The 23,141-nt window shown below is 49.7% G+C and overlaps 2 protein-coding genes across 4 annotated transcripts in view; one reads left to right on the top strand and one right to left on the bottom strand.

Moving 5' to 3' along the window:
* Positions 1–8,106, bottom strand: part of tfap4 (transcription factor AP-4 (activating enhancer binding protein 4)) — a 16,614-nt gene extending 8,508 nt beyond the window's left edge. Inside the window, exon 1 of one of the 2 annotated variants that reach the window (XM_037475486.2) lies at positions 7,958–8,106. Coding sequence is in view for 1 of the 2 variants with exons in the window: in XM_037475484.2 (XP_037331381.1) it covers positions 2,460–2,494 (35 nt within the window). In the remaining variant the exon portion in view is untranslated. Of the gene's footprint in view, positions 1–2,459; positions 2,543–7,957 lie in introns of those variants that run through there. The other variant, XM_037475484.2, reaches the window with a different exon arrangement.
* On the top strand, positions 2,037–23,141 carry glis2b (GLIS family zinc finger 2b). Of its 2 annotated transcripts, none has more exons than XM_037475478.2 (7): positions 2,037–3,001; positions 17,856–18,057; positions 18,168–18,298; positions 19,427–19,564; positions 19,682–19,815; positions 19,902–20,020; positions 20,141–23,141. In XM_037475478.2, exons 2-7 carry the CDS (start codon positions 17,880–17,882, stop codon positions 20,878–20,880), a joined length of 1,440 nt encoding a protein of 479 aa, XP_037331375.1. In that variant the 5' UTR covers positions 2,037–3,001; positions 17,856–17,879; the 3' UTR covers positions 20,881–23,141. The 2 variants fall into 2 exon arrangements, with proteins under 2 accessions (XP_037331375.1, XP_037331374.1); XM_037475477.2 differs by having other exon boundaries at positions 19,409–19,564.

The following is a 23,141-nucleotide window of genomic DNA, read 5'->3' as shown; positions in this document are numbered from 1 at the left end:
CGAATTATATTTGAAACACTGTTAAGATAAGATGTGCACCACTGCGTTAAATCAAATCAAAGCGATCCACGAATCCTGCAGTCGGTGATTAATGATACAAAATGTGTTCCCCTTATATAGATTCAGTGAGACTAATACTACGCGCGCCTCTACACCTTAGAGCATTCATAAAAATAGTATGTTGACAGGTATAACTGTGGAACAAATGAAGGCAAAACGCAATAATCTGAATGGACGGTGACATCGGTAGTGTAAATAAAGAGGACGAAGGGGCGGACACTCAAACAGCTGCGATAAAGAGAACAAGAGGATCAGCTGACGAGTCGGCAAAGCTGCACAGCAACAGGGAGGGAGGCGTGGGGAGGGCTTTTAGGGACAGAAGGCTGACTGACACGCAGCACGACCGGTCGTGCGTGCTGCGCACCATTTTGGATGTGTAACAGTGGCCGTGCGGGGCGGCGGGGGGGGGGGGGGTGAACTCCGATGTTATACCGCGGAAGCCGTGACTCGTTCACACCGACAGAATCCACAAAGCGGCGAGTCGGTTCGTTTTCGTTGGACCCGGAAATGTGAAAATGTCGCGTCCTTGTGGTGGCACGTGGTGGCGTTTTATCAATGAGTCCACACTACTGGAGCGGAAGTTATTTGTCAAGAAACGATCGTGTCTTTGAAGCTCGCTCTCGCCCAGATGTTCGTACATCTGGATCAGTCTGCTTGCAAGAAACGAGTGACTTCTAAGTAATTGCAAGCAATTTCTATGTAACAGGCTGAACGATATTATTCATCTTACAAACTATGACATTAATTTCAGGCTAATAACACGTTGAAACAGTCATAATAGGGTAATGCAATTTTGCTTATTGGTCGATATAATACAATTTAATTGGCTGCTACAAGGGTCACACAGGGTACAGTTTACAATACAATGGAATAAGTTTCAACCAACCCAAACATCCAAGTATCACACTTCGTTTTAATGAACATTTTGGTTTAGCTCACTGCTTACTAACTATTTAGTGAGGTGTAGTTTTAATTTATAAATATCGTCACATATGGTACAAATTGTGACGACCGGCAACCTATAAAAAAGCAACTAATGTAAAATCCACTGAATATAAGCAAAATGTATGGCTTCACGCAATGGTCACTAATGAACTGCAATAGCTAAAGCACTTGAAACTCAATGAATATGAAACGTAATGGGGTCATATTGGAAGTCTAAGTGGAATTGGTCATCCACTTAGCTTGTGAAACCAAAACATACTAACCTGAGCTGAGAACTGTCCGATATATATATTTATGGACTTGATCATTATTTCAGATATATTGATTAAAATGATTCTAATGAATAAATCTCGGAGGACCCCTGAGTTGATTATTCCCCAAACAAGCGACTTTAGGCCCTCTAGTGGTGGCACAGATATGCACTCCAGCATCACCGAAACACTGGATTTCATAGAATGGGGGAAAAACACATCTGTATGCAACAAGGTAATATTTCCTTTTTGTTTTGAACAAACCAAATAACTGTTTTTCAAGAGTTTATTTTAGAATCTAAATTGATTCAGAAACTGTCTTATGTCTTAGGTTAAATTACTTATGATAAAATAAGTAGTGTATTTTGGGACATCTGCGAATTTGGGACAGCATAAGGAGAACGTATTTTACCTCTGCCTTGGAAAGGCTAAGGGAAAGTTAGCGGTGCTAATACATTGCTATAGGACTAAAGTCACATGAGATAACGTAGGTGACATCACACAGGAGAAGGAAAAAAAATGTTTTCCTTATGCTGTCCCAACTTACCTGATGTCCCAATATACCTGAATTCACCCTGAGCGGTAACAGTTTGCACTACAAAGGCTGTGGTCCAGCATGACAACACAGTGAAATACAGGGGCGGAACCGGTCATCGAGGCCTGTTGATGTTGAGGGAGAGAGAGAGAGGAAGGGAGAGTTTGGAGAGGAGCCGGGGACTGCCCATGGAGGAGGGGGCGGAGCAGTAAGCATGCGCTGAGCTGGCAGACTTTGGGTTGGTCCTGACGGGCTGGCTGGGCTCCGGGCGGCTGTCTTTGCGCTTCACAAGGTCTTGGGGGGAGACTACCACCGACACAGCGTCTCCACGAGTGCTCACTCTAACAGTGAGGAACCAAACAACAACCAAAAAAAAAAAGCAATAGCAGCAGAAGGGACGCGAGGATAACTGCGAGGGAGGAAAGCCATCAGCCCCACCTCGGCATCTGGAAAAGGCACCGAGGAACGAAGGAGACGATCCTCCCCCTCCAACCCCACACCCCGCCGACCAACCCGCCCTATCCACCCTGCCCACCTCCTCATGCCATCCCCCTGAGTCGAACTGCCCTCCCACCCCCGGCAGGAGAACCACGACCACCCGTAGGAAACCCCCACTTGACCAGCGTTGCCATTAGGCGATGCGCTTTGAATTAAGGGAGCTATATTACCTGCGTTTTTGATCCACAGCACATGTGGTCTTCATTTCTTTGGGGGCTTTTTTTCTTCATTTTTTTCTCGTTTTGCTCAGCGGGATCGGCTCAGATCACGGATTTGTGTGTTTACACTTCTTTTTGACGGGTTTCCAGTGGCGCGGTGACATGCAGAATAGCTCATCCCACACGACTGTCATTCCTTAGATGAGCCTTTATCCAAACGAGCAGGTTTGAGCTTACGGTAGAACCACCCCCCCCCCCCCCCCCCATGCTGAGAAAGAATCCCGACAATGGTCTGGGAACCGACCGCCTCTACAGACACCTAGATAGCTGTTCACAAGACGCATCGGCTCGTGCGTTCGGCCTCTATTGAAGAAAAAGCGACAAACCGACGAGGAGTCATTGGACACCGACGCCACGGGACTTTGTGTCCGAAGTTTGCACCGCCAGGAGCCGGAGGGGGGCGGGGGGGGGGACACGGAGAGGGGGACAAGGGGGGGGGGACGCGAGTCGGAGATATCTCGACCATATCCTCGGCATTTTCTCCCCTGTAAAAGGTAAGCACAGGAGCGCCTTTATGTTTTGTCACTGGTTTTGCGCCTGTTGTCACGCGTGTGCGCGCGATGGTGCGCTGCTACGATATGCAGGAGAGGGAGAAGAAAAAAATTGCGCGAGTTCAAGCAGGGTAGTGACCTATTTTTCAGGAGGCTCTCTCCAGCGGTGCGCCCACATACTGCAGCCTGCACTCCCGGCGCTGTCACACTCATGGCCGGGCCCGACAACAACAAAAACAACAACAACAACAACAAAAAAGACAAATGAAACCAGCAACCCGCCTCTGCAGCCCCGAGACATGTTTAGAGCAGTGTCACAGATCCCGCCCTGTACAGGCCCGCTCATCACAGCTCAGCCAGCTGTTGTGCAAGATGAGCTGGGCTCGCACTGAGCCCCGGTGCTGCTGTGCTGATAATAGAGTTCAACGTTCAACGACATTCACCGAGAAACATGATGGGATGTTGGTAAATAAAACTGACCACCTGCCCACCAAACTCGTAATGTCAATTCTCAGATTTCCCACACCGATGACTAAATGTTATTATTTCTTAGTGTCACTAAGTTGTTCCTGGTCAGAGCGGAAAATAGATGTCATGTACCTGGTCGCCGTGCCTCACTGTATTTATTCTATAAAACCTCTTCAGCGTGGCCCTCGCAAACTGCGACTGGTGCGAGGGGAAATCTTTGTCTTGTCAAGTTAGTTGGGGCCAATCATGTAACGTGGGGGGGTAGGGGGGGGGGGGGGGGGGGGCGTGGATGAGCACAGGCACACAAGTCTGGATAAAGAGCTATTTTCCTCCAATTAAGCAACTCCACTGTCCCTAAGCCTAATTGTGTGCACCCTGGGACTGGGTTTTGGGATGGACCCTCTCCCCATTGGCTGCCTCACATGGGACCATTGTTCCAGAAGATGCCAGGGGAAAGAGTTAAGCTCTGCCAAGGCAGATCTAACAAGCCCTGTGCTGGAGTGGAATAAGGCCTGATCATTAAAAAGCATTAGGCCACAATGCAGATCGAGGCACACACGGGGGGGGGGCTTCGGTTGTATTTGGGATCAGAGCAGAATGGCTGTTTATTTCCAAGGTGACTGTGATGGACTGTATGAACAATGGCATGTGTGGGTGCATGAGAGATACTATCACAGAAACATCATATGAGACCGGAGGAGGTCTGGCTGGGGGCCCACTGAACTTCTCTCAAAGAATGTGGAGAAGAGGAGCAGCTAAAGAGGCCACACTGGCTTTGTGCTGAAGGAGGACATTGACCCCCCCCCCTCCACTTTCTAGGCCCCCAGCTATTTAATCCATAATTCCTTTCCGAACTGTGAGCAAAGGTGCCACACACGCACACACATCCTCGGGCCTGCTCACCGCGTTGTTTATCCGATCAGCTGCTGAACAGTTCAGCCTCAGATCAAACTGAGAGTCCATCTGACAGAAAGACGGACGGCAGAAGCCGCGATACTTCTCGGCTCGCGAGGCACAGCACAGGAAAAGCTCTCAGCGGTCTCGTAGAGCCAGATGTCTGCTGGGGTCCAGCTGCGCATCCCTCTGGTGGTATTCCACATTCTCAAGACGTGTGTGTGTGTTTGTGAAGCCCCGTTTTTTGGCCGTACATTTATTCATCCTCACTGCATACTCGGCCAGACGTAGATACTTGTGCAGCTGCTGGGTGCAACAACTTGCACGGACTTTTCACGTTGACTTGCTTCATCTGCTGCAATAAGTATGCAAGAAGATATACCATAGAGGCGTCCCATCACGCTGGTGTCTGAAATCAAATCACGGGTGTGGTCGTCGCCTCGCCAATTTTCCTGTGCTTTCAGATTTTGCGTCTGACATCATACCCCTGAGGTCCCAAGTTGCGTAAGGGTAAGGCAACTGCTTCATGGTGGAAAAGGTGGACCCTAATGGCATATTCCTGTGTCAGAGAACAACCACCAGGCTTGCGGTGGGGGAATGGTGGGAGCCCACAGTGCATTTGCACTTAATGTCTTAAACCCGGCTATTAAAAGTGCAACCGCTTCTGATGTGAGAAGAAACACATTCAGTTCATTCTCACGTTGCGGGTACCGCAGAAACATCTCATCTTACATCCTTCGACGGTGAAGGTTTTGTTGTCACAGGGTTGTGCACGGCATGGAAAAGAAAAAACTGAGGAGGTTTGCGGACCGCTACTCGTAATTGTGTGGAATGTAACTGGTGCAAACTACAGTCAGTGTGAGTGCTTGGATTGATATCGCAGTGGGGTCTCATAGCTGCTGAGGATTACGATCAAGCTGAAAGGCAACTCAGCCGCAGGGGAGAGGGGATTATAGTGGTCAGTGAAAGAGGCAGCGTGTAGTGAATGATACACCCTTGCATTTATCTTCACAGGGACCCCCCATGACAGATATGTCGCTATGGCACTCACGTTTCCCAATCAGGGGGTTTTGTGATTCCTCCGCCAGAGTGCTCAGCGGATGAAATATCACCAACGTGAGGTTATGTCATGTTGAATAGATTTGCACATCCCAGCTCTTGACCTTTTTGATTGGGCGAAAAATGTTGATGAGATGAGACGTCCCTCCAGTGAAATGAGCTAAGGAGAGGACATGGTGTGGGAGAAAGTATCCATGGTCTGGTTTGCATATTGGCCCCTTGACGGGACATTTTTGGCAAATTCTCCATTATTTTGTAGCTGATAAAGACTGTGGGAACCAGCAAAATTCATCAACAAAACTGAATTGAAATCCAAGACCTGATTTAATGATTTAATATAGAGTTAAACTTGAAAAATGACCACCATTGACTCTTTCAGCTGTCATTTGGTTACAGTTCAGCCCTGTGCATCATTTTCATAAGAATCTCTTATCACTAATCATTGCCACGTGTGCAACAGTGGAGGTGACCCATGCAGGCCTTGGTCCTTCATACAACAGGAAAAGAGAGCGCCGATACAGAGCTTGACTCACTAACTAGCGAACTGAAGGAGGCCAGTGCATTCCGCCTTGCTCCCTAGCTGGCCGGGCTCACGAAGCGTGCATTTTTCTCCAGTTAAACTGTAACCACTAATCACTCACGGCCTCACTGTTTCCTCCCGGAGCAGACCACTCCTGGGTCCCCAGGGTGGGTGAAAACGCGCCCTCTGGGGATACATACGGTCAGCCCTTCTTCAAATCACCTCTGTGGGACATCCCGAACGAGCACAGGACCCTCTCTCTCTCTCTGTGAGGATCTGCCACGGGGAAGTTTAAGGGTCAGTTCCTCTGTTGCAAGTCTGCAGGCCTGCATTTCCAAAATAAACACAGACAACTCAGTGCCTCGCTCCAGCTACCCCACCCCACCTCTTTTCATTCTTTTTAATGCTCCTTCTGCGCTTTCTGCTCTGTGTTTCTATCGTGAGAGAATTTCAGCTTGGAGAGCCCTTCAGACAATACGCAGACCATGTCTGGGGCAGGGCTCCCTTGATGAGGAAAAGTTAAAGAGAGAATACAGGATAAATGCCAGCATTTGAAAGAATAACAGCAATGTAAATGAGCTGTCACAAAAAGACGAGTGGGATTAGAGGAAAGTCCATTTTAGGTTTCCACCAACTTTTAATAGATAGTAAAACTGAATGCAGTAAAATGCCAAAAACCATCTAGTTTTAATACAGCTGGTTTATATTATTATTTACTTGCTTGGCCAACACCCTGGATTCTCCAGTTTACCCTCAATAGCACCATAGCAGTTCAGAGGTATGTGTGTGTGTGTGTGAGAGTAAAAAAAGGGAGGAGTCGAACAAGAGGGGCTGAGCCTGTAAGAAGGGGTGAGGAATAACGTGCTGGGAGGGGAGAGACGGGCGGGGGGGGGGGGGATTGATGGTGTTTTTTGAAGAAGGGGATGAGGGAGAGACGGGTGAGGCATTTCTGAGACTCAAATAAGACTCAAGTCTGGGCCTGGGCCCGGCTCCCTGTCTGGGCATATCCAGTCCTGTCAGCTAGCTTCCAGACTTTGCCCCCTTCAACCCCCTCCTTCTCCTCCACCCACCCCGACTCCCTGCGACTCCATCTCCACTCCACTTTTCACTCCGCTCCTCCTCCCTGCTTTTTCTTTCGGCCCTCCCTTGTATTTTCGTCTCCCACTTTCCATGAGACCCCGGCTCCATATGTGACGCTTACATTATATAAGTAGTTCTCCATCTCATACATGCAGTAAAGGGGCTAAAAGAGGGAGAGAGAGAAAAAAAAGTTTGGGCTGTAAGTGTTTACCTTCCATGTGTTGTTGTAGAAACGATGCCAGCACTAATTCAATTCATCTGTAGCGTGGATGTTTTTTTTCTTATGAGGGGAGTCTTATGTCATTTGGAAATGTTTTTAATGTTAGATTTTGTGAAAAGAATAATCATTCTGACCTCCGATAGAAGTTTGAAATAGCCTCACTCTTTTAATTAGGATGCTTAAAGGTTTAATAGTTTAATTCTAGTGTCTGTCTCCCTCCTCTACTGCATCAGATTGCCTCCACTTGTTTGCCCGGATCTCAATAAATGGGATTGTAAATGTCAGTATTTATTCAGGACAGAATGTGTGAGAACGTGACCCTGAACTCCCACATTCATTTCGATCCTCTCTTTGTGCCCATCACTGCCAACACACCGTATGAACGCATCTATTAGCCCTCGCTGTGTGCCACGTTCAGGTTTGCCTTCAGATCTTTCTGAAGCTGGTTTTTAACAGAAAGCACGAAGCCAACGAATCAAAATCAAGAATTTAGAGCAGCTCCATTTTAACTCTGTCTGTCGCCATCTCACTCGCCCTCCATCTGTCCCTTTGCATCTGTCTCTCCGCTCCCCCTTTTCTGTTTCTCTCTCTTGCACGCGGCCGTAAAAGATAAAAGCTGTAGGGTGGAGCCTGTCACTTGGTTGAGCTAGAACAGAGAAATACAGAAAAGGAATGGAGACTGGAGGGATATAAAGGGAGAAAAGACTGTCATATTGACCTTGTCTTGATGCCAGCCACGGTGGGAGGGGACACGCCGGGGCGGAGGGTTACGCAGAGAAGGCAGGCGCTCCATGTGAGGAGGGAGAACGCAGTTTGGTTGGCACAGCCTCACAAGGAAAAGACAGCACCGACATATATGTGAGATCATGGTGAGGGGGGGGCTGAAATGGAGCTGTAGCAGACAGTATGTGGGGGGGGGGGGGGGGGCACACCCAAATTTAAAGAAGCAGGAGCTCCTTGATCATCCCCCCCCCCCCCCCCCGGAACACTCGCACGCAAAAACACATCACGTCACTGGGTCTGCTAATTGCTGTCCGCTGTTTTGTATTTCTCCCTCTTCCTGTTTTCAAATATGCTTTTTCTGTTTCTAAATGGACACTAGCACCCTTCCCCGTCCCTGCTCTCTGTCCATAAGCACACGTACGCACACATTTAGAATCACCAATGTTAGCAAACACACAGAGACACTCCCTGGTCCAGAGAGCACATCTGGCCCTGAAAGCATCCCCCCCCCCCCCCACACACACACACACACACAGACACACTCAAAGCTGGTGCACAGGTGTGACCAGGCCTTGTCCAGGGACAGGGAGTGGCCATCCAGAATTTCTAAAGCACAGAAGAAGAAAGGTCCCGACAGTGCATACGTGTTCGGTTGGCCTCAGCAACACCGCACAGCGATACCCCCCCCCCACCTCCCTACGCCCATGTGTGTGGCCCCCCCAGCCTCCCGGGGGCCGCGTTGCATAAAGCTGTTGTTGGGATCATATTACCGCGGCCTTTGAACGAGGAGACCTGCTCTTCCCGGGGACTTACTGCTGGCGGGGGTGAACGCGGCTGGGGTCAGTGTCTAAAGACGCGAGGGGTTCGTTTCTCATGCGTGTGGTGCCATAATATTCCCGTCCAGGAAATGGCTGTGAGACAGGCGCGCCCCTCCCAAACTTGGAGCGGTACCACGGTGCTCTGAACCGGTCTGAACTCCACAATACACAGACGGCATGCTGTACGCCAATGCACGTGCGCGCAGCCTGGATGGCTGCACATACGGGTCAATAAGTGTGTTTGTGTGTGTGTGTTTTTGCTGAAGGACTTTCCCTGGGCGGTGAAGTTGTCATTGTTGAGGATAAACCAGCAACTGGTGCTGATATATACCCAGAGTTTGCTGCTTATCCTACCACAGTTTCCATACACATGTCACCACTGTTAATCTGCCCTCGGCTTGCTGTTAACAGTGTGAGAGAAGGGAGGGGGGAGGGGAGCTGGATTTCAGGACCTTTTCCCATTCCCTCCTACCCCGGCGGCTTAGAATTGGTGCTGGATTTTCACCAGTGAGGGAATATCACCAGTTGAGTTCAACCGCAGCTGCTTAAGTTATATTCTGAAATGAGCTTGATTTTGGGGTGATTACTCGCTGATGCATATACTTTAATACATCGTTACGTTTGCACACCTGTGGGATTGGTTTTGGGATGAAGCTATTTGTCTTCGGGCTAAAACCGTGCCCCGGAGATTTAGGGAGTGGCATTTTGTTTGCAGTCTTGTGCTGAGAGAAGCTGGTCTTTTAAAGATTTAGGCAGGTGTTAGTGCTTTGCATTCCCAACCTGACCTTGTGCTCAATTCGGCAGCTTTTTTCGTGCAGGTCTGTCTCTTCAAAGCCAGCCAACCAGGGGTGAATGTGTGCGTGTGTACTTGCATTAAAATCTGCACATGAGCATTAGAAGGTTTCCGCTTAACCTTGGCTCTAAAAAATCCTATAACCTCCCTTTCCATTCATGTCTAAGTGCACTCTGCCTGATAAGATCATTCTTTATATGCACGTGTCTCCACAGGGCTTAGCACACCACCGTTTATCCATTTTATACCACAGTGGTACCTGTACCGCCCCAGCAATGCCATTGGCAACACTTTTGAATGGAAAAATGCAACCTACAGAGATTTAGTTCAGACACAGCGACACCTCTAAAAAGAATAACTTGTTGAATTTCATCCTGTAAATGTAGCTCTCAGGCTAATGCTAATGGTGGTGTGAGTCAACTGGAATGAAAGCATTTAGTGTGGGAGTAGCAAAGAAACATCACTCCTGAAACACAGACCGTGTCCAGCCACCCCAGCAAAAAGGGACACAGCTGGTTAGTGGGCTGACGAGAAGCTGGGATGTTCCCATCCAGAATCAAATCCTTTCTAAAAAAATTCCTCCGTTGCACTCCCCCCCCCACGCACCTCACCACAAGCCAAGCACATAAAACCAAAACATGTTTACCCAAAGTTTAGTTGTGAATATTCACAAACTGTAAAACAAAGCTCTTAACTTTTATCACTGCCCCTTTTTACTCTGCGACCCACCACTCGGGCCTCAGACGGTTTTTCCTCCCTCTCGTTGGCATGGTTTCTCCTTTTCTTTCCTCTCCTGTGGCTTTCCTTGCTGAGCACAGTGTGGTGACGCCCCTGCTTTAGCTGGCGAGCTCCAGACCCTGTGATTGCGCGCAGGAGTCAAAGTATTGCATCACTGCCTGTGGGGAGAGGCCACAGGAATGGACTGAAAACGGGGGGGGGGGCAGTTGAAAGACACGTGAGAGGGGGGGGGGGGGCCCGTGAGGGAGAAGAGGAGGAGAAGGCGCCTGAAGGATGATGGCGACGTAGCCCGAGGAAGTGAGGGAAGAAGCTTGCAGGGAGTAAGGGCTGAGGGAGCTGGAGCGTGTTTTTGTTCATATGGAAGTACGGCAAAAGCAGAGATGAGAGGAGGAGGAGTGAGGGATTGGGGGGGGGGGGTGGGCGGGGGCGGGGGTGGAGGTCAGAGAAATCAGGGTGGGGATGTGTTGCGATCTCCTGAGGGTAAAGACAAACGCCTACTCGTCTCCTCCCGCTCACCCTTCTCTTCTCTGCTCCCACCGACGGTCGTAGGTCTCCAGCGGTGCTTATCCTCTCACCCCCCCCCGGCGACTGTTGTGAAATGCCCCGCGTTATTGTACGATTACTCACCACTCTTCAAAGCCCACAGTGCTGTCGTGCCTCAGGCATTAGCGTTGGGTAGGTTTACAGCTTAAACACTCACTGTCCCGTAGAGTTTCATCTGTTTACCGCCGATTGCTGTCCTCATCTCATAGCGTAGATTAAGCCCGTTTTAGTTGATTGGAAACGTGTGTGTCTGATTTTGAAGCAGAGTGGGGAGGGAGGGGGGGGGGATGAAAACCAACCAGTGACTGAAAACACATGTTGCAACACGTGGCCCCTCCATCACATACTGTTCATGTCCTGTAGCAGCTACTAGGGAGTCTAATAAATTGACTGTGGCTTGGGGGAAGTTTCCTAACATCATGCCAATGTGCAGCTACTCTCCCCCCCCCCCCCCCCCCCCCCCTGTACCTGCCTCCTCCCCTTTTTCATTTGTTCTGTCAAAAAAAATAAGTCATAGGATGTTTGTTTGTGACGCATACTTCCCTTGAGAACTCTCCCTCATCCTTCCAGCCATCCATCCTTCCGGCCATCCATCCCCGCCCCACCAAAGAGTCACGTCAGGTCACTGTGTTGTGCCATAATCCCTGGTCGAGCAGGGCATAAGGCTTACTGACACAATGTGAAATCCCATTCAGATGGCTGTTCATAGATCAGTCGTGCCCTAATCTCACCGCACGACATACGTGGTTGAATCGGTTTTGCCGTTGTCGGGTGCGACTGGATGCTGTTAAGATGCAGAGCCCGGTGGAGTCGCCCTCTAATGTTTAATTCAGCCTGCTTATCTATTCATGTAAAATGTCAGTAGTGAAACGTCTCCATCCTGTCAGTTTAGAAATGAAACGCTTTTCTTTGCCAGTCTCCACAGTTTAAAATCGCAGTCCGGCTCTATAGCATAGAGGGATGCACCAATTGCATCATTTTCAAAAAATTGTAAAGCTTGATTTTTTTTTACTGTGGAGCTAAATGTCTTATAATTCAAAGTTAGGAACGCATAGAAAGCCATGTGTCATTCTGCCCACATCCCTTGTTGTTGAGCGATGGCGTGCCCTTCCTTTCCCGTGTAGAAGTCCCCTTTGACAACAAACCACCAGTGCGACCCACCCCTCTCCCTCCCTGCCTCCCTCCCTCCCTCCCTCCCTACCTCCCTCCTGGCACCTTCCCTCCTCGCCTGCCCTCTGCCTGGAATTCCTCAGTGTCTGAACGCTCTGGCTGGAGGCCATCGGTAGCTCGTTGAGAAGCTTCCTGTTGCACTCTCTCCCTCCTTCAGTCCGTCTATCCCTCCCTTTTTTTTGTTCTTTCCTTCCTACTCTCTTGTGTCTCCGCCGTCTCATGTGTTGTCTCAGATTGTTCCCTTCCTCTCCTCCGTCGCATTGTTATCCCTTAAATTGGAAAGATCACACTCTTTCATATGTGGGGAATTTATTGCTTTTCTCTTTTTGAGACCCAAAAAGAACAAGTGGCAATGTTATTTCTCTCTTTGTCACTGAATCTCACGCATTGTGACTCTGGGTATTAACAACTTGTCTCAGTAACCCATCCTCAGGGGCTCCATGCATGCCGCTGTTACATAACCCTGTAAACCAAATGGGGAGAGGTTTACATTGACAGTAGAGTGAGTTATATTTAATTCTTGTTAAAGAAATGGTGTGAATACAGTAAATAATTGGGCAATTAAAGTACCATTAAAGCCAGGCAGACGTTACTGTAGTAGGTGAGGAAATAATGAGATGAGAAGAGGATGAGAATAACGCAAGGAAAGAGGAAGCAGAACGGTGGACGTGACAGAAAAACAAGAGCAAAGAGTAGAGGAATAAAGAGAGCAAAAGAAGGAATGAGAGGCCCAGAGGAGGAGGAGGAGGAGGAGGAGGAGGAGGAGGAGGAGGAGGAGGAATGGAAACTGAGGTTTCCTGTCTGAGAAGTCAGCTGGCTGAGGAGGGCAGAGGCAACAGTAGAAAATCTCTCAGTTGTGTGTGTGTGTGTGTGTTTGTGTGCTGAGTGATCCATCAGTGGCGAAGGGTGGAGGGCGTATGCGGGGGCTGCGGCTCGATTGTGTGTGTGTCAGCGGAGGTGGGGTCACTTACCTCGAGAGAAAAAAAAACGTCACCAGTGACAGAAGTAGTAGAGTCAAGGGGGGACCAGATGAGTGTCTAAATCGGCAATAAAAAAGGATTATTATTATTATCCAGTCTTGCTTCAGTCTTATTTCCTTGTCAGGGATGTATCTAAAGTCTGTAGTGTGTAAATCTAGAAGGAAAATTAACGTCATCACTTACATCCGATTACTCTGAGAAACCCGCTCGAAATGCAGCAAGCTGTTAATTCTTCCTTGGCCTCCAGTTAAAAAAATGTAAAACCTAAATGTGAGGGGTCAGAGTTCACACCCCACCCACGCCTCAATCAGTCACCTTTGACCCCCTCCTCCACACCTGGGCGCTGTAAAAACCAGCCGGTGTGGACATGACCCGCGCTGCAACTGCAGGGCTTTACACATCTCTGTTAAACCACACAATGACAAAACCAACAGCAACACATTTACTAAACCCAGTTGTGGCCCTTCAGGTCACGTGGACAATGTTGCACTGGACCCGACGAAGAGGGAAGGACCAGTGAGTCTCTGGTTCTCTCTGACGATGCGGCGGTGAAGACTTTTCGCAGCGCTGCCATCTCGGGTTTCAGAACTAGGTCTCAGGATCGTATGAGCTCTGGAACTCACTGATTTCCAGATAACCGCAGCCTCAAAAGGTCGTTGGGTTGCATCGCAACGAGATCTTTTGCTTCTCCCTGCGGGAACATTTTGTATCGCAACATGCTCATTGAGAGTATTCGTCCTTCACACCGGCCATAACTTCAAAAGTTGTTAGATGTTTTCCCACCTCTCTCTCTCTCTCTCTCTCACTCTCTCGCTCTCTGCATTATGTGTGTTTTTTTTGTTGTTGTTTGAAATGAAAAGAGAGAGCAAAGGGCCCCAGGGAGGGATGCCTTACCTCCTGCAGACCACCTCCCAGGGTCACAGCAGGAGGCGGCTTAAGTTACAGCCAACCTCAGAGGGGGGTCACACGAAGCATTCTCTCTCTCTCTCTCTCTCTCTCTCTCTCTCTGTCTCTCTCTCTCTCTCGAGAGCCGTCACAGAAAATAAAATATTACACCATGCGATTTCACACCCTGCAACATAATCGTCTCGTTCCACACATGTTGGATGTTCCTCGTTGCTCTCCGCTGCCTCTCTTGTTTTTTTTCGGGCCGACGGATGGAGCGGGCCGAGGCCGACACGCGATCCTCCTTGGGGGGGGGGGTCACATCGGCCTGGAGATCAATCGGTCGGAGCAGGGCGGAAGGTCAGCTCTGATCCGTGTGAGCCTGGGCCTCGGAGCATGGAGGTGTTGAAACACAAAGCTCTCCTCTGACCAGATTCCCCTTACTTTTTCTAGCTATGGCTATCGGACAACTCCCACACCCTCCAACCCCCCCCCCGAAACACACACATGCCTCATCGAAGGGCGTTTTCCGTATGCAGCGGGGTGGATGTGGGACTTGGGCGGGAAAGGGTTATGCAGGGGGATAGGTGACTGGGGGGTTGCTGCAGAGGACACACACAAACCTCTCATTCAGGACTCCTCTTCCACTTCCACTTCCTCCTCCCTTCGTCCTCACCCTAGTGCATCCTTGCTGTGGCCCCTTTGGTCATGCCTCCTCTCTCTCTCTCTCTCTCTCTCTCTCTCTCTGGTTTAGCCTGGGCCCAGCGAGGGCCCAGAGAAGAGACAATGCCGCCTTTCAGAGAGACTGCCGACCCCACGGCTGAGCAAGGAAGTCCGCATGGGGGCCAGCCAACACCCCTTCCACAAACTTCACAGCCGCCCGCCACACACGCAACACTCACATATCGCGGCAACACCACGCTCCTCCTTCCTTTCCCTTCCTTCCTGTCTCCCATTTGCAGCGAACCCTAACCCGTCAGTGGCCGCTTGGTGTTTTGGAGCATAGTCAAGGTCCCGCAACGCCAGTCCAAGATCCACATGCTGGGGAGTTTACCTCCCAGCGACTCACTCTACTATTTCTCCACTGAGGAACAATCCCGAGTGAGCTGAGGTGAAATCCAGCCGTGGGGACGGATTCACCAGAAGTTGCACACTCGCCCCGGGCCCCACAGGGAACGCGTTAGCGCGGTGTTGACCTCCTTTGGAGCGTAGCGGGTATTGTAGATATCGTATGACCTGCCGGGTTTCTGTGAGGAAGTCCAAGAAAGTTTGTTTCTCGTTCTGTTTCCTTGCAAAAAAGAGTTCTTAGAGAAGCCGCACACAGAGATAAGCAGAAGAATGGGAGCCTACAAGCAGGATGCCACGCTTTGTTCGCTAGTTGTGACTAATTAGGCTCCATGTATAATTATTTCCTTTTAATTTATATTCAAAAGCCTCTATAAAGAGATAATGGTGCTTTAGTCCAGTATTACAAGAAGGGGAAAAATGCAGTGTGCTGCAATTAGCCACCAGTGCCACTATCATATTTCAAAAGCTGGAAACGTGCCGTTTTTAGAAAAGTGAGTCAAACGATTGATTGATAATCAAAACTGTTTAATGATTAATATTCCCGTAATAAACTAATGGATTGTGAAAAATCCATTTTTAATAGTGAAAAAGTCAGTAAAAATAATGCAACTGCGTTTAGTGCTAAATGCTAGAAATTTGCTTCACTAACCTAAATTGATTTAAAGGGACTTTGTTTCTTCTCCAACGTCCAACCGGCTGAATGATACCACAATGCTCTTCATTATCACGGGGAGAGGACACATTTTGAATAGATTAGCTATAGATTCCATTATTGTGGGTTAGTAATGGTTTGCACGTGGAGCAGCCGCCTGAGAGGAGCTTTTGTGTGTGTTGACCCCAGTGGCTTCGCTCTCCTGATCATACAGTTTGAACCGTAGCGTCACGATGTCAGTCACATTCGAGGTAGCAAAATTATTTTATATTCCACATTCATATGGATCAAGTTCCATATTTGTTTATCATTGTGTTTTACGTCCATGACGGTGATCATAGCAATGTAACGTTTGTCACTGCAACGGATTTATAGAAAGCTTAAGTCCATTTTCCGTCTCAGGGTTGGAGCTTCCACTCGATCAAAGTGGATGATACGTTATTTTATGCTACTTTGGCCAAGCAATAAAGACAAAAGTCTTGGCAGGCTCTGTGGTGGTAGGAGTTACGGTAAGTTAGTCAGTCGCACCGAATCCGGGACAGAAAGAAAAACATAGATGTGGTATCAGCCGCAGCTTGTTCACAATGGGGATCATATCCGCTCTGACTGATATAAAGATGTTTATTTTCACAGCGAATAGCAGTGCTTGTAATTAACTGCCTTCGGTCAAAAGGATCATTGCAGCAACATTTATAATTACATTTTTATCATTTCACAATGTTCCTGGGTTTAAATGACAAAGCTAATAATAATACATTAAACGTTAAATGTCAGGATATGATGGATACATTTAGCAAAGTCAAGGATGATGGGGAAATTATTTGACAGGTATTAAGGGACACGCCTCAAGATCAAAAGGACAAAAGGGCTCATATTTTGAGATCAAATCAAAGGAATTGTTTGCCTAATATAATTCTATTCTATTATTTGCATGTGTGAACATACATGCGCATGTATATTAAACAGAAAATAGGTCACTGATAACACCACAATGCTGCCCTGTGTGCATGTTCATACAGTAGGTTCCTCTGTTTGCATCAGTACGTGTGGATCATCATCTTCTTATCTATGGCAGATTGAGTCTTTACACCCCCCTCCACCCCCCGGTGAGTGTGTGTGTGTGTTTGTGAGAGCTGGTGGCCATCCCTCGTTGGACTGGTGAACCTGGTGACCTCTGTGCTCCGTGCCTCCCAGACACAAGAGCTTCTCATGTGGCCCCCGGCCAGTCACGCTCAAAGCCCACCATTCACTACCAACCCGCGGCTTCAGTGAGTGTATGTCGGCATGTGTGTGAAGGGGACAGGGGGGGGGGAATAAGGGGACGGGGGGGAATTTGTTGAAATTACAGTTTGATTAATTGCTTGTGTGTGTGTATGTGTTTGTGTTGTGAGGCCCCTGGATAAGGAGCGGTGAACCCCAACACATTGTGTTGAACAGAGAGCCTTAAACCAGCAGTACTGCACTAGCAGCGGCTCTGTGCCGCGTGGTGCGTGGAGCGCTGCGTGACACGACAAGAGCGCGCCGGCTCACTTTGTTGGCAGAAAGGGAACCACGACGAAAACTCGGGGGCGGTGACATGAAGCTTCTTGCTTACAACCCTCGGGCCGGGTCCACAGGTCAGGGTGTGCATAGAGGAGGGAGGAGGTAGACGGAGTAGCTGCAGCTGGACGTGAAGGCCCGGAGGGGAGGGTGGAGGGGATGGAGCGGGGGTCCGCTGGTGGGTCTCAAAGGTCCATGGGGTCTAAAGGTGCACATTGCGAGGGCCGGGGTGGGGTTGATGTGACAGAGGGCCGGTGGTGACTGGCCAATGGGGGAGGCGAGGGGGGGGGGGAGCAAAGCTGCCGGTGAGGGTGACCATCTGGATTGGATTGTAGAAATTCCTCAGGAAGAGTGTGTGAGCAAAGGTCAGCATGGAAGATGAGGAGGGGGTCACTCAGACCTCTGTGTGTGTGTGTGTGTGTGTTTTTTTCTCTTTTCTTTGGCTCACTCTGTGTTTCAGTTTACGATTGTGGTCTGTTTACCATTGTTGGTACCATTGTATAGTATTTCTTAACCAGTGGGAGTGTGGGAAACTTTCTACCACATTCACGTGGGAACTATTGCAGGTGTGAGAATCTGACACCCTCCCACACGAGAAGGGCGCGCTCCATCATACGTGTGGTTACAGGAAAACCCGTTTATCCTTCATCGCCCCCCCCCCCCCCTCCGTCGGCCTAACTCGTCCCCTCATTGACTGTTTTCTGCAGGTGGGAGGTGAGCGGTTTGTGGCCATGCTGTCCCTGGACGAGCCCCTGGACCTGAAGCTCCCTCGGCGGGTGAATGGGTGGGACCGAGGGCCGCGCTCCACCCCCAATTCCCCGCTGCACCCCAAGCGAGCTCGCCTGCTCCACATGACGGACGACGGCACGGCGGTCATAGAGCCCGCCTCGCCGGCATCGCCACACACGGGTAACTACGAGGCGTCACGACCCTCTGCACTGCTCAGCCCCCCCGTATCAGATCCTCGAGGTGAGAGGCCTTCTTAACAAACGTCTCTGTGTGCCTGTGTGTTTTCTCAGGTGTGCAGGTGGTCCCCAATAATCGGGCAGACACCCCCACGCCCCCTGCCGTGGACCTGAGCATGTCTCCCTCCTCCCGTCACACCCCCAGCTCTCCGGAAATGACCAACGGCAACTACATCTCCTCAGGAGTGAGTAGGACTAAAGTAGGGCTGTTTCTCAATGTTCTCAATCATCGACTGAACAAATCAAATTGTACCTTTTACCATCATTTAGTTTGCCCCCCCCCCCCCCCCTCCACCCCCCGCTACCTCTTTTGTCTCCCATTTCCTCGCTGACCTCTGAGTTGTTGAAAGAGTAAACACCGTCTCCACGAGATAGAGCGGCTAACACTTGGTTGTCTGCAGTGACTCAGCCGGCTGGGGTCAGCGAGTCAGGAACAACATCGGGTTGTGTCACCCTCTTCATCAGGGGGGGGGGATGAGGCTATGCGAGGGGTGGGAGTCTTGTGTGCGTGTGTGTTAGAGAGAGGGCCGGGGGGGGGGGGGGTAGCTCTTATCAAACACCTCTTGTGTCCCCAACAAAAGCCTCTGTCAGTGGTCCCACTGGCATGTAAGTGTGTGCATGTGTGCGTTTGTGTATCTAATCCAATTTAAGACGAGGTACAGCCATGCAGACCTCACGCCACCTAATTTAATTCCCTCCCAATTGAATTGAGACACGCTGGCTGGGACCATTCAGCTGCCCCGCTGATTCCTAGATAGCCATCGACCCCCCCCCACCCCCCCAACCCAATTACAGACGCTGTACACTTCACTTATCCCCTGTGGGCGCAGATAGGATGCTTTCTGTCCCAACTTACTCCCTCTCCCCCACACACACGTATACAAAGGCAAGCGCTTGTTATTAAAACAGCTGCACACATACTCACATGTTCTCTCCCTAACCAGCTCACATTTTTCCTTGGATGTAGATTCAGGGTGCGGGGGGGATATAATACAATAAATCTTCTTCTCCCCAAGTTACATTGTATGTGTGTGTGTGTGTGTGTTTACGCATGCATTCGCTCTTTGAGCCCGAGCTGAGGTTCAAAGAACCTTGCAGCTCTCATGCCCGAGCTGGAGGGGTGGGGGGGGGGGGGGTTGTAGCGCGCAGCGGGTGACTCCGAACAAAGCTGTATTTGGGAACATTTCAGTAAACATGAACTAAAGCTAAATACGCGTCGTTCTTTCTTTTTTTTGCGTGGAGGTGGATTTCTAATCTGGTCGCTCTCTTTGTCTATTTTTCTGCTTGTTTAACAGAATTCTCACATGTCACAGGCCTTTCAGTTCTTCATGCCGATCGGAGCCGGGGCGGGACTTCACCTGCCGTCCTCCATGTTCATTGGCCAGACCAGCGACAAGAGAGCCTCTCCTGACCTCTCAGCGGATGAACAGCTGGCCTGCCACTGGAAGAAAGTAAAGACAGATGAAGCCATTTTACCTGTTGCTTCCAAACTAGGTTCAGCTTAAAAGAAACAAACATTCTTGCATCGTCACAATTCATCTAAATGGTGGATGTTTTCATTCCCCTAGTGCCATCTGCTCTTTGACTCCCTGCAAGACCTGGTGGACCATGTCAATGACTTCCATGTCAAGCCCGAGAAGGATTCTGGGTACTGCTGCCACTGGGAGGGCTGTGCTCGCAAAGGGAGGGGTTTCAACGCCCGGTGAGAAAATCATGCACTTGGGTAAATTTGTTAAGTGTACGTATCAGTGGAGGATTAAAGAGGAATTTTTTTTTGTCTTTCTAAAGCTACAAGATGCTTATCCACATCCGCACTCACACTAACGAGAAGCCCCATCGCTGTCCCACCTGCAACAAGAGCTTCTCGCGCCTGGAGAACCTCAAGATACACAACCGGTCCCACACAGGTCAGTGGGAGCAGCCGCACCCCGTGTGCGCCGACGCCAAAAAAAGTAAAATAAAATTGTGAGATTTGGTCACTACATTCATCGCAGTCATTACCATCTGCGTTGTTCTCCTCGACACAGGTGAAAAGCCCTACATTTGTCCTTACGAGGGTTGCAACAAGCGCTACTCAAACTCCAGCGACCGCTTCAAGCACACGCGCACACACTATGTGGACAAGCCTTACTACTGCAAGATGGTGGGCTGCCTGAAGCGCTACACGGACCCCAGCTCCCTCCGCAAGCACATCAAGGCCCACGGCCACTTTGTGACTCAGGAGCAGGGCTCCTCGGGCGGAGTGGGCTCGCTGCTGAGGGGGAGTCCGAGTGGAGTGCTCGCCGGAGGAGGGGGTAAGGATTCAGAGCTGTCCTACGTGAGTGCGGCCCACATCATCATCCCGGGGGCGGCGGCGGCTTTCCTCGGGGGCCACGCTCTGCAGGGCCTTGGCGGCGCCCTTCCCCTGTCCCCCCTCAGCCCTCGGCCCCTGGATCTGAGCGCGCTGGGTTGCCCCGGCTCACCTCAAGGCGGCCTGGGAGGCGCGCCCATCATGTCCTTCAACGGGTCTCCGCTGGGCCTGGCCAAGTCCCACCTGCTCTCCGCCGGCTTCCCCTCCTCGGCCCTGGGCCTGTCCATGATGCCCTTGCTGGGGGCTTCGTCCGAGCGGAGGTCCCACAGCAGACAGGCCAAGAGGGGTCGGATGGAGGAGGCAGAGAACCGGTCGACCGGGGGGGTCTTGAACCTCTCGGCGGGATCCCATGATCCCCTATCGTGGGTGGTCATCCCCCCAGGCACTGTGGTGCTCAAGCCAGCTGTGGTCAACTGATACACACATACACACACAAACACACACACATGCACACACACACATTCCAGAAGGGCTCAGGGGGTTGGGATGGGAGGGTCAAAGGTGATTGGGGACCGGCTCGCACAATCAAATCCACGCAGTGCATTTCATTTTGGAAACGGCAAAAAAATGACGGAAACTGATCAAACGCTCAAAGTGAGCGAAACAAAACATAACCCTACACCTCACGGGAAATAAGTACACAACGCAAGCCTCTTCTATTGATGGGAAACTAAACACGGGGCCCAAGAAAAATATATGGCGCCGTATTTCTATCACAAGGCCCGACAATGGGCTCCTCTTCTTGTTTTGTATTTTATTCTTTATTCATTCCTGTTTCCTTGATGTGACAGTCTTAGTGCTCGGTGTCCTTACAAAAGTCCGGACTCATTGATAAGTATTTATGTAACTGTACCACATAGACGGTGTGCCTCCAGCGTAGCACGGAGATAGATATACCGTGTTACTGAATGACGCACTCACAGTTAAACTTGCACGTAATCAGACGATTCTCCACAGTTGATTTTGAAGTTATGACCTATTTTTCACAGGCAGCTGTGATTAATATGATTCAGACAGGCTTGCCAAACCAAAGCAAGTGAACTCAAACTGTCTTGGATTTGCAGTTTCAGCTCTGAGACAGTTAAATTAAACAAAGCACTTAATAGTGTCAACTGGTTGAAGTACTGAAACCTCAAAACTGCTGCTAACCTCTCAGCTCCCCTCAGTGTTACATGAACTGGGAGAGAGCACTTTTGACAATCTGTCCCCAGTTTGGGGAGGGTGACCAATATGGACCAGTCTAGTCCACCAGAATGTGTGACTATAGGGACTTTTTTTTTTAAAGGCCCCACAGCGAACTGATGACTTAACAGACAGACGGCGTCGCATCAGCTGACAATGACCGACGGAGTGTCATATGTGAACCACCGGGTCGCGTGGCGCCCCCTCTGGTGGGACTCGACACGCAACGTCTCGCTCTCCATTTACACAAGTCGCACTGTTCTCCCCTCCGGATTGCCCAGCTGCTTTACCGTAATCGAATCAACACGGCCGATTTGTGTACAACAGGGCCACTGTGGTGATAAACACTAGGGCCTTTTTAAAAAAAATGTGTTTTAAGTGACCCGATCTATAAAATTGTGAAAAGCAGGTGGTCGGCCGGTCGAAGCCCCGCTTGAGCCCAGCCGGTAGAAGTTTCGTCCGAAGTTCAACAAGTCCCATGCGGTGCCAAAATTGCGTGGAAAGCGTAGGGGGGGGGGGGGGGGGGGTTATTGTGCCTCAGAGGGGGATGTGATGCACTCAATGCCACATACAGCTGGACTGACTAGGAAGCCACACTATTTCAAACTGCCTCATTTTTCTTTGTCCAAAGGGGCAAAAAAGAAAAGAAAAAAGACTCGAAAATTTGAAGTCTGGATTCAAGGCTCAATCAAGCAGTCTACACGCACTTACCACATATTAATATCCTTTACATGTTTTACAAAATGTTACTGCCAAGTGATGGTTCTTTGAAAAAAATAAAAAAAAACATCTGCAAGGCTCTATTTTGGCAGCCGAGGCATTTCGCTCGTGCTCGTGCTCGTGCATGTACGATGCTGACGGGCAGGCAAAGGGGAGCAGGAGAGGATCGTCACCAGGAACATCCCCTCAAGAGACTGTCACACACCACCCTCCTCCTCTTTCAATCCTCCATCGTTGGGTCTTACTTTTTCCATTGCCCAGTCTTAGAAATAATTTGTTGTAAGCTGTTTTCTTTTGTTTCGTTATTGTTGTCACTTTTATTTTATGCTGTTCAGACGAGACATTTTTTTCTGATGTTGAAGTTGCTTGTTGTGTTCTGTGGCGGCTGCTCTGCACTCAGCTTTCTGCTGTCGAGTCTTTTGAGGGGTTGAGGATAAGATGAGAGGGCGATAGAAAGAGGTTGGGAAGGGGACCTCCGGGTCAGTGTTTCCAAACCTGGGGGGTTTGAGATGAATCTGTAGGGTCACATGGAGATTCGGTGTAGTATAAGATAGGAGAGGGTTTCTTTCACACAAAATGTGCTAATTGGGGGATGAAATTGCTAAAGAAGGAGACCCCTTCTTAGGGGGAACTAAGACAATCTACATCTGGTGGACCAAATGCTATCACATTCCTCCATGACAATCACATTAAGGGATCATTTAGATATGGCGCAGGCATAAAATATGAGCCCGTATAAAGCGTCCTAACAGTGTTATCTGCGGGGCGGGGGGGGG

Source organism: Pungitius pungitius, chromosome 12, assembly GCF_949316345.1.
Source record: "Pungitius pungitius chromosome 12, fPunPun2.1, whole genome shotgun sequence".
Classification (NCBI taxonomy): domain Eukaryota; kingdom Metazoa; phylum Chordata; class Actinopteri; order Perciformes; family Gasterosteidae; genus Pungitius; species Pungitius pungitius.
The sequence above is the reverse complement of the archived record's forward strand: the minus strand, read 5'-3'. Positions and strand labels throughout refer to the sequence as shown.

Coding starts and splice junctions, on each gene's coding strand:
- glis2b (XM_037475477.2), top strand. CDS start 17,880: ATGCTGTCCCTGGACGAGCCCCTGGACCTGAAGCTCCCTCGGCGGGTG. Junction 18,058..18,167: donor GCCGGCATCGCCACACACGG/GTAACTACGAGG, acceptor GTGTTTTCTCAG/GTGTGCAGGTGGTCCCCAAT. Junction 18,299..19,408: donor GCAACTACATCTCCTCAGGA/GTGAGTAGGACT, acceptor CTTGTTTAACAG/AATTCTCACATGTCACAGGC.